General features: G+C 31.8%; 2 protein-coding genes across 2 annotated transcripts in view; one reads left to right on the forward strand and one right to left on the reverse strand.

Moving 5' to 3' along the window:
- LOC117117628 overlaps positions 1-367 on the reverse strand; it is a 6,058-nt gene extending 5,691 nt beyond the window's left edge. Inside the window, exon 1 of the mRNA XM_033261996.1 lies at positions 137-367. Coding sequence (XP_033117887.1) covers positions 137-367 — 231 coding nt within the window. The remainder of the gene's footprint in view (positions 1-136) is intronic.
- Positions 368-5,754: 5,387 nt separating this feature from the next.
- On the forward strand, positions 5,755-11,029 carry LOC117117640 (carbohydrate sulfotransferase 11-like). Its single transcript, XM_033262016.1, has 4 exons — positions 5,755-5,852; positions 6,528-6,653; positions 7,054-7,103; positions 10,125-11,029. The coding sequence occupies exons 2-4, from the start codon at positions 6,557-6,559 to the stop codon at positions 10,974-10,976; spliced, it is 999 nt and encodes a 332-aa protein (XP_033117907.1). The 5' UTR covers positions 5,755-5,852; positions 6,528-6,556; the 3' UTR covers positions 10,977-11,029.
- The last annotated feature ends 230 nt before the right edge of the window (positions 11,030-11,259 follow it).

The raw sequence follows: 11,259 nt of genomic DNA on the forward strand, positions 1-11,259 counted from the left end.
GCCTATATTGTATCATGTAGGTCTAGGCCTATGACGATTGAAATAAATCTAATCTTATCCCTTCATAAAAAAATAATTATTTTTATAGGTCCCTTTTATTTAAATGATAAATTTATTATTTAACAAGAGGTCCTACCTGATTCAGTCTTGTAGTTATTATATCGCCAAGTTTAACTTCTATTTCTGGTCTATTTCCTTTTTGGTTAATAGAACTTGCCGTGTATGTAGTTGCAAGACTATTTTCACAAGTTGGTGATATATCGAGCTCTGGCTTCTCATTTGAAATTGATGGCGTAACCATCCTACCTGAAAACTTCATGCCAGCATCATCTGGTGAAATGGCTTTTTGAGCCTTAGGTGTATCCATTCTGAGCTATTATTTCCTTTCCCACACGTTGGGGCTTATTTAGAACTACAGTCCCTTCATACATAGGCCTAGGCCAAGACTATGTCAAACTTTTTTACGATAAAATAAAGTTTGTTCTTTTTCACCAGTTAATGGCCGGACATAAAATCTCTCCCATCTTGTTCGAAAAAGTAATATTGGTGATGACGTTGATTGTTCTTTCCTTCTATTATAATATGCGTATTTCGCATCACAATAGAAGTACCGGTACTGTATTACCATGGTATTACCAAGGTATTACCACGCACAAGCATTCGACATATCGATAACGAATACCGTACTCGCGCGAATAAGCGCCCCGTTTGGATAAGCGCCCCGTTTGAATAAGCGCCCCTCTTGAGAATAAACGTGAAAATTGTCTTAAGCATCCGTTTGATTAAGCGCCCTCGATTCCTAACAAATTCAATCATACAGTACAGTAGATCACCAACTTAATTGTCTGCGTCAACTATTCGCACCTATCTTAGCATTGTCGGTCGGTCGGTCAGTACATCTATCCATCAGGCGGTCTATCAGTCTCTATTAAATGTAACATGGTTTTCAGTTTTGATGCATATTTAGAATCCCATTCTTGTTTCTTGCTACCCTTTTTGGATTTATAACTACAGTATTTAATATCTAAAATTTAAAATACCGTATGGCCATTTTTCAGTCAAGAAACCCTGCAATGATCTTGCTAATCTGAATTAGCAGATGGCCAACACGCTTACCACCACCACCAACACTATCACTAATTACATCTGCTGTTGTGTAAATAACCCAACATTCTTGTCATGAGCCATGCTCTCTCGACGATTAGGCCCTGCCTTTTCTTCACCAAAACCATTCGTTTATCTTCGATTAAAAAAAACTGCCGCTTGAATTTTCTAATTCTCATCGATTTCCATAAGCGCCCCCCCTCAATTTCAACTGTTTTCATAAGCGCCCCGTTTGAATAAGCGCCCCTCAAACAGATCCAAAAATATTTTAAGCGCCCGGGCGGAACAACTCAACCAGGACGTTGGGACTAAACAAAGGCGACATTTCTTTTCAGAACTGCAGTAGAAGTCTTCCTTTGGGGTACACCCCTATTTAGGGGACACCCCTATTAAGGGAACACTTTTCCGTGAAGAGGGGAATATCTTTTAACATTACGGCCAACCCTTATTAAGGCGAGACTTTTTTTATTCCTTGTTTCGAGTACTTGTTAGTTTGTTTTTATTGTTTTTACCACACACATATAAAATATAAATTAACGGTAAATATTACAATTAAAATTACATTTTCTAAACAAAAGCAGAGAGAGAAAAGAAAAAAAAAACAACTGCGGTGGAGGTAAAAATAAGTTTGTAAACCAAACTTTAAGACATGACCACCAGTTAAAACAAATAATAATAATAATAATAATAATAATAATAACAATAAGAACAATAATAACAGCAATAATAATAATATTAATAATAATAATGACAAAATAAATTATATATATATGTATATATATATATGTATATATATATATATATATATATATATATATTTATGCACACACACNATACATATATATAAATAATAAATATAAAAAAATAAATAAATATATAATAGATAAATAAATAAAGTAAAATATTCATAATACTGTAAATTAAAATAGTAAGGTAGATACGTTAGTCTGGATTACTGTTGCATAAAATAATGATAATCATAATAACAATAAGTGAATAATTACAATAAGATAATTCCCATGGCGTTTTGCGTCAGGAGAATTAATACGAAATGATGCCTGGCCCACCAAACGCGCTGCACGTACCGTACTTATTTTTTAAAAGATTATCGGAGGAAAAATAAAAGTAAAATTGTGTTTTCTTATTTAGCAAATAGTTTTGCCAAAATCATCCATACGGAGAAGAAAATAAAAATGAAATGTTATTGGTGAATGTAAAATAGGATGAGGATGATAGAATTATACACATCTTATCTATGGAGATAAGACAGCGGAGGTCGTAACAATTTTTTTTTTTTATTATTATTATTTTTTCTGAAATTTCCACTTTTTCGTAGCGACGGGTGCGTTAATTGGCGAAAAATAAAATTTTATTTTTATTCGAAATCATCAATATTTGTAGTCGGCGGGTTTGCTAAACAAGGTATCAAAAAAGTCTCGCCTAAAGAGACACCCCTAATAAGGGAACGAGAACACATTCTTAGTGTGCTAAATGATCAAATCAATACATTTTAACCCCTTTGAAGATGGCACTTACTTTTTTTGTATCAAAACAACTACAGTAGTCGCAAAAAAAATTAAATTCATTAAAATTTTTATTTTAACACCTTTAGAGCAGTATACATCTAACCAGAATTGTTTCCCCTCAAATTCTAGAGTGGGCATTGATATGCCTGAGCATAATAATTCATATAACAATCTTGTCACTTTTGACCATTAACCACGAGGATTTCTTGTTGTTTTATTTACATTTCTACTGATTTAATATCATAAATTAATTGTTTTTGCATTGCATTATTAGTATTATAAATTAGATAATTCACTTGTAACTCATTCTTTGGCCAATTAAAATAAAATTATAGACGCCACGTCATCATTGCACGGAAATATGACAAAAATCCCTATTCATTTGACACTTGGTCCCGGTGGTGTCCCCTTCTTAATATACACTTTATTTATATGGTGCTACCGCAAGCATATTATTGACAATGGCCTCAAAAGTGCTTTACCTTATTCAAAAAGAGATTTTGTGAATTTTAAAATTAAAAACGTCATGATACGCACGAGGACGGTAATGGCACACGAAGTTGACATTTGATATGAAGTATTATAATACTTGTGTCAAGTGTAGATTAAAGTGCCTGTCGGTCGGTAATAGCATACGAAGTTGTCTGGTAGTGTTCACTCCAGTTTGCCACCCTCTGTTGGGCGTCATAAGATTTAAAGGAAGAAAAATGAGGGTGGTCAAAAAAGAAACATTCATGATGAATTCATTCTTTCATTCATTCAAAAGACATTTATTTACTTCCATAGAACACAAAAAAAAATAATCAGTACAATATGGTTTAAAATAAAAACGTAAGCTATGGAAGAAGCCATGATCGCGAGAATCATGATGACGTCATCAAAATGAAAAAATAAAGAACACAATTATAAAACAGAATTGTCTCAGCTATAACATACTAAAAGGTGGAAGGCGATCAAGCAAAGATAAGCAAGATACGCTTAAATCAATATAAAAATAATGATTTCTTAAATAAAAATTCATTTTTTTTAAATTCAGATGGCAAAATGATTACGTCACGATGTCCGATCAACCATAATAAGTTCTAAAATGATATCTACAACTCATCTAATTTTAGCATCTAGATGTGTATAAGAGACAGGGCCAAGACTATGTCAAACTTTTTTACGATAAAATAAAGTTTGTTCTTTTTCACCAGTTAAAGGCCGGACATAAAATCTCTCCCATCTTGTTCGAAAAAGTAATATTGGTGATGACGTTGATTGTTCTTTCCTTCTATTATAATATGCGTATTTCGCATCACAATAGAAGTACCGGTACTGTATTACCATGGTATTACCAAGGTATTACCACGCACAAGCATTCGACATATCGATAACGAATACCGTACTCGCGCGAATAAGCGCCCCGTTTGGATAAGCGCCCCGTTTGAATAAGCGCCCCTCTTGAGAATAAACGTGAAAATTGTGTTTTAGATTTACTGCACTGCAAGTACAATAGAACGCCAATTAATGGGACACCTTAGGGACTAAAAAAGTGTCCCCTTAATAAGGGTGTCCCTGAATTCAATAGGCGTACCCTATTCAGGGGACACTAACCAAAAACGTGAAATTGTGCCCTTGGGGGTTTTTGGCATGTTTTTTTTAATACAACGATGACATACGTTCTTTATAATAACTAAGAAACAATTATAACTAATTTATAGCAATAATTTGCAATGCAAGTACAATTTTTTTCAATATTAAATCAGCAGAAATGTAATAGTAAGAAAATATAAATAGTTTTACATGTTCCCAATATTATTTCATAATACAATGTTTCTCCCGGTTCCTCCTCAGCCTGGCTTTAAACAGAATCTCGGTAGTAAAATGTTGGAACCTTGCTGTAGAATATCTAGTACATTTTCCATCCTGTTAATTGGGTATTAAAGTTTTTATTAATTAGTACCGTATTGGTGTTTAGAGCATCATATGTCTAGTAATCCCTTTGTTTCCATTTATTCAATTGCTTCCTATAATCATGCTATAATCTATTATTCTTGACAGATGTGCAGAGCCGATATAAAAGGTCTTTTCTTTATCAAATAAAAATCAATAAAAGCAGTCCATCTGGTGCTGGTTAAAGTTTTACCATTAATTACAATTTATATCCACATCAAATCTCATCAACATCCCATTTATAAGCCTACATGTTTATTATTAATAATAATAATAGAATAGAATAATAGAATAGAATAATAAAATAAAATTATTAATAATAATAATAATAGAATAGAATAATAGAATAGTTATTGTTTATTATTATTATCCCCGATGATGACCTATGGTCGAAAGTACTAGTACAATAAATATTTTATTTTGAGAAAGATACAGAACTTTGTCTGACTTCTTAATTTCAGGTTTATTCCAAACGTTTCGCCGGTTAGGGCTTCATCAGTGGCCTAACATCGTGTTACAAAGCAACGTATGTAATAAGACAAAGGCCTGTTACGATCGAATGACTATGCATTGACTACTAATATTTGTCCTACACATCTATATGTAAACCTCAGTATATGTGTGAGTGACATTCATTAATGTGTGTGATCAGTTATATTCCTATATATGTTTATGTATAATATGTGGGTGTGGAATATAATAAAGAATATAATATAACAGAAATTGAATATAATTAAAATAGAATGTATCACACTCTGATATAAAACAATAATTTACACAATATCTGTATTTAATTCAATAATCAGTAACAAGTGATTAAAAGCTAATTTTAGTTATAAGCGGTAAACGATTGAAATATAATGTATAAATAAATAAATGTAAAGCAGTCAATAAGTGATTATGAAAGTGTATCAGACAATATATTTTGTTACTTGAAGTAAGCTTCTTAATTATTAGTTCAAAATATAATTTCAAAAAGTTAAAAATAATTAAAAAGAAATCACAATTATAATAAAATAATATAAATAAAAGTTAGAATAAAAATAACCTAATGAAATTGGGAAGCAGTAAAGTATTAACAGCGTCAAATGGAACAGTGTTGCGACAAATAGAAAATTATTGTAATTTAACTGTTCCCTGGTTGGATGATGATACTCAAAAAACATCTGGAGGGACGATCTGCCTGAAATCGTACTGCGCACATACGTCACTATATTACACAATTGGCAAGGAGCATATCTCATTTCGCTTATTGGCAGATCCAAGACAACGGATTGAAAGTTACTGGTAAGATATTACTGTTATTGACTTTTATTGACTTAATTTAAAAATTATTATTATTATTATATTTAAATATATTATTATTAGGATGATATGAACGATATGAGATACTAGCTTTAGATACATTTATGTAAAATTATATTTATACCACCTTGTTCTCCACTATGTGTATATCTCTGTACTGCAGCCAGTTTTACTAATTCAGCTTCATGTTTTATTAATTGCGCATATCTTTTATGAAAACATATAGGACCTAGGAAATTGGCCCCGTATATGTCAAAATATAAAACGATGAGCATGGTAAATCCACGTGTGTTCTTCAAATTATATATTAGTCGTTGAAATAAAAAAAATTATGACAAAGCATGTAGACTATTATAGAACACTATTTTCGAAAGAAATTTTCGGCCAGTCCTCTGGCCTTCATCAGATTTCCTCAGTTGGCAATACTGGCAACGTACAGTATTATATATATATATGTGTGTGTGTGTATATATATATATATATATGTGTATATGTATATGTGTATATGTATATATATATATATATGTGTATATATATGTATATGTGTATATGTATATATAATGTATATGTATGTATATATATATGTGTAAATATATGTGTATATATATATATATATATATATATATATATATAATGTTACAATTCTTTCATTTACAGAGAAAAATCACGAAAAAGTACGTTTAGCAATGGTGAGATTTGTGAACAGAACTGTTTATCTGCTTCTTGTTGCAATCCTTGGATTAATAGTGATAAGCTTTGAAATCAAAGACGTTCACTTAGAAAGTAAGCAAATACTGTATATACATTAATATTAAATTGCCTTCATTTTTCTAAAATGATTAGGATTTATCTCGATTTTTCTATTTAGCCCTATATCTATTATATATTTATGTGTATGTAAACAAATTTTAAGGCATTTTGTTTTTGGCATTTGATTGCTGTTGGATGTGGTTTTTGAAATAAAGAACAAAGGAATTTCGTAATCAGATTTCGTTAGAGCCAAAGAACGAATCTTAGACTATAACATAACTGGCATATTGGCCGCGAATCTAACAGTTGTATATTGTAAATACAATACTCACAGTACCCAAAAACTATGTGTGCCCCTGCGTTAAGTAAAGGTGATCTGATCGAATTCCAGTAAAATATTGTGACAGAGATATCGCTTCTCGTATACCAACAGATTACAATTTGATTGGAACGCATCTAGCAGTGAGCAATAGAAGCAAAAAGGTGAGTTAAATCTATTTACATCGCACATTGCTGTGTAAATTAAATTTATACAGAAACTCGTATCTTTAAAGCCAGTTTTCAACTAGGCGAATTTATTCGCGCGATCGAAAGCATTGGTTCATGCGCATGAGCGTTCACATTCCTATCGGAGTTTTTGCGAAGCAAAAAAATGCGCAACCAATCAGAGCTCAGGAAGCAACCGACGCTTTGATTCGCGCGAATAAATTCGCCTAGTGGAAAACCAGCTTAAAGCCCGGTCCGGACTATCAAATTGTGTTTGACAAAAAAGGATGTGTATGCCCATTTATAGTCATGTTGTGCCTATATATGGTCATGATGTGATATCATGACCAAATTATAGGCATGACATGTTTCTCTGACATGTTTTTGTCAAATAAAATGTGATAGGGGCTTAACACACACATAACACACATCATTTTTATTGAATTTAGGACATCAATTTAAATTGTAAAATTCGCACTGATAACTTTGATTCACTGTTTAATAACTGAAATAGGTAATAAATCTAAGCATATTAATTGTACAGTACTTGGTATTATTTATCGCCCTCCTTATTCTATCCTAATTCATCACAAAAGGGGCGGAGCTATCGCGCTGCATGTTGGGTACTAACGTTAAAGTTACGGTTAACGTCGTGCGGCGAAAACTACATAATTCTCGCCGCACGACGTTAACGTTAACTTTAACGTCAGTACCCAATATGCAACTTCTTGTAAACAAATCGAAATTCGCATGCGCAAACCTGTAACTAACGTACGTCGAGCACGTAAAATCCTGAAATTTACGTACTCCGCAACGCAAGATGAATAAATTATGACGTCATCCGTTAACGGTAAGGTTAACGTCGTGCGGCAAAAACTGCCTACTAAGTTTTTTTAAAAATACACCATGTCCCTTTAACAGCTTCGTAATTATGAATTATTGTAATAATCATAATAATAAATAATAATGATCACGTTTTTTCCTTGTGCAATATTTAAATAAATACTGAATTAATGAATGTTTAGAATTGGAACAGATATTTTTTTATTATGATAATGATTTTGAAGTTTTGAATGTTATTTATTGTCCCGTGCATTTTATTGCATTTCAAGTATAAATTATTGCAATTATTACAATAATAAATTAATTATGATTATGTTTGGATGTTTCTTTTTTTTTTTTTTTTTTTTTTTTTTTTTTTTTTTCGAGGCCATCTACTTCTTTTTCTTTTTTTTCCCGCTGTGCAATTGCTAATAAATAATTGAATTTAAGATTTGAATGTCATTTTTTATAATGTTGACTTTTGGTCTTTATAATTCTTTCTCTTTATCAATGGTTTTTTTTTTTTGTTGTCCTTTTCCCTTTTTAAGTATTTATATGTTTATTGTGTTTTTGCTTGTTAATATAACGCAATTTAGTTCTTATTACTACAATGTTATATTTGGCAATTCGTTTTTACCTTTGTATTGTTTGTATTTGAATGTTTGAATAAAATACCATGAGAATTGAATTGAAATTGAAATTTAACGTTAGCTGTTCCCTCGAATTAAAGACCCCCTCTATTTAGAGATCAAAGAACATAGATTTGGTGGACCCAAATGAAAAATTTCCTACCAATTAAAGACCACTATAAATTAATAGTGATGTTAATGCTATTTTTTCCTTAATAAATTTTTTATAGGGCTTAAAACATAAACATATTAGCCAATGCACATCATAAGGTGGTGTGTTGTGTGTGTTTTGTGTTTATTTAGTAACGATAATGTTAGTGGTGGTGTTAGTAATATTTTAATGAAACGTTGCTTAAACAAGTACAGGAATTGATGACTGGATATCACAAAAAAAATCCTTTATTAGGAATAAATAACAGCATGTGGTAACTGTACATCCATTCTTAAATATTAATTTACGGTATTATTTCTTAATTTCTACTGAAAATCAAGATAGAAACGGCCCAATCATATTTAATTATCGGATTAACAAGATAAGAACCGCATTGAAACTACATTTTGAGCCACATAAAACGGTTGCGTGTTCGATCTTAAGCTGAATAAGACGTGAAAACTACCAATGCAATTTAATATTACAGAAATGACAAACAATGATGATTTTCTCCTTCTTATTCAAATAAAACAAAGGTTTAACTTTTGTTCTAAAACTTTTAACATTGCTAAAATAATAAATCATTTTTCCAGCCAATTTTCAGTACTTACAAAATAATTGTCTGTTTATAGAAACACGACCACCTATTCTGACATTGTTTACAAGAGCAGTGGCGTATCCAGAATTTAAGTAACGGGGTGCGGAATGAGTCCGGACCGCATCTCAACGTTACCATTGAGATGCGAACATTTTCAGTATTTTTGTAACCTCTTAATGGAACCGGAAATGGAACTTAAACTACTTTTTAAATCTTTTTTATTTGCTAATTGAGTCAACGAAACAATTAAATTGTTACTTTTAATTGTGACATAAATTTGAGCTTGAAATATTATTAGATTGTTGGGTGGGGAGTCATCATCAAATGACCAAAATTAGGTAGTCATTAATATTATCCTAAAACAATCATAAAGAAAACTAAAGTCATATATAAGCTATATTGTGAATTTTCATCAGAAATATTTAATAAAAAATAAAAATGTTATTGGTCACTTGGATATAAGATTAGGCTAGGGCCTAAATAATAATTTAATATAAGGCCCAGGAAGGGCCTTTCAAAGATACATGGTCTAGACCACCATGTTTGGGGTTGAGGTAGGAAAATGTATGATTATGTCACTTCTGGATATAATATAATCTTTGAAAAAAAATAGGCGGGGGAGGGTGGGGGCTAGCCCCTATTCCCACCCTTGACTCCACCACTGTACGATAGAAAAATAGTGTTGCCTTGTAATCGACGCGAGTTAGAAAAAGCCATAGATTGTACTTTAGATAAGTTGGATAAGTATATCATATATTGTTTTCATAAACATTAAGTCGTTCTGATACACATGCTAAACGTTTTCTTATACAATTAAGGCTCCAGAGAAAGTTCAAGAAGAGACGGTGGAGGAGTTCATGAAAAGGTACTCAGCTATTCACAGAAAACGAAATAACTACACCCGAAAGATGTGTCGTCTTTACCGAGACTATATTCCGAGGATGAAGTCACAACCAAGACTATTAGTGAATGAAGAACACAAAATGGTGTACTGCCAGACACCGAAGACTGGTACCGTCAGTTGGTGTCGTATTATGCTGATCCTCTCTGGATATAAGAACTATGAAGAAGTGATGAAAATGACTGCACCCCAAGTGAGTGCGGCATGGAAGACTAACGTGCCACGTCTTTCTAGTTTTTCATTAGAAAAACAGAAACATATTATGGCCACGTACACAAAATTCATGTTTGTTAGACATCCTTTAACACGACTGTTGTCAGCTTACAAGGATAAAATCGCAAGTAAAAATGGAATTTACGCTAGTGGCTTTGAGATGTATAGAAAATTAATCACCAACAAATTCAGATTAGAGCCGAAGGAAAGCAATGAAATTGAATTCGTACATTTTGTCAACATGGTAGTAGCAAATAAGGGCCCTAATAGCCATTGGGGCGAAATGTACAAAATTTGTTTTCCATGTGATATAGATTATGACGTAATAGGTCGCTTTGAAGATATGGAAAACGACACAAAATACATTTTAACACTTACAAATCTTACTGATTTTAGGTTACCAAACTCTTCTGGAGCTCACCTTACAAATAGTTCCAGTCAGGCGAAACTAGATAAAGCATATTCTTCTATTCCACTCCCTCATTTAGCTGATTTATATCACAGATATAAGTATGATTTTACACTTTTTGACTATGAAATTCCAGTAAGCATATGAAGATAGTGAAGATAGCAAACCCGAAGTGGAATTTTTTTAATTCTTTATACATTTAGTAGCTGTCTCTTATACACATCTAGATGTGTATAAGAGACAGCAATTGATATGTTTGCTATTTGAAAGTTTTATGATTCTGCTTGATTTGCATGTAATTACCTATTAATTTTGAATCCATATATTACCATATATATTTTTATTTTGCTTAATTATTCTATTTTAGTTTTAACTAATGTATACTTTGTTTTACATGAATCTTGATTGCCTTTACTTATAATCTGTATAA

This window comes from Anneissia japonica, unplaced genomic scaffold (assembly GCF_011630105.1).
Source record: "Anneissia japonica isolate Jap-2015-1 unplaced genomic scaffold, ASM1163010v1 scaffold3334_len1275209_cov185, whole genome shotgun sequence".
In the NCBI taxonomy this organism is placed as follows: Eukaryota; Metazoa; Echinodermata; class Crinoidea; order Comatulida; family Comatulidae; genus Anneissia; species Anneissia japonica.

Excerpts from the sequence above, each read along its gene's own strand:
- LOC117117640 (XM_033262016.1), top strand. The coding sequence starts at position 6,557 with ATGGTGAGATTTGTGAACAGAACTGTTTATCTGCTTCTTGTTGCAATC. Across the intron at positions 6,654-7,053 it reads CAAAGACGTTCACTTAGAAA|ATTACAATTTGATTGGAACG; the intron begins GTAAGCAAATAC and ends GTATACCAACAG. Across the intron at positions 7,104-10,124 it reads TGAGCAATAGAAGCAAAAAG|GCTCCAGAGAAAGTTCAAGA; the intron begins GTGAGTTAAATC and ends TATACAATTAAG.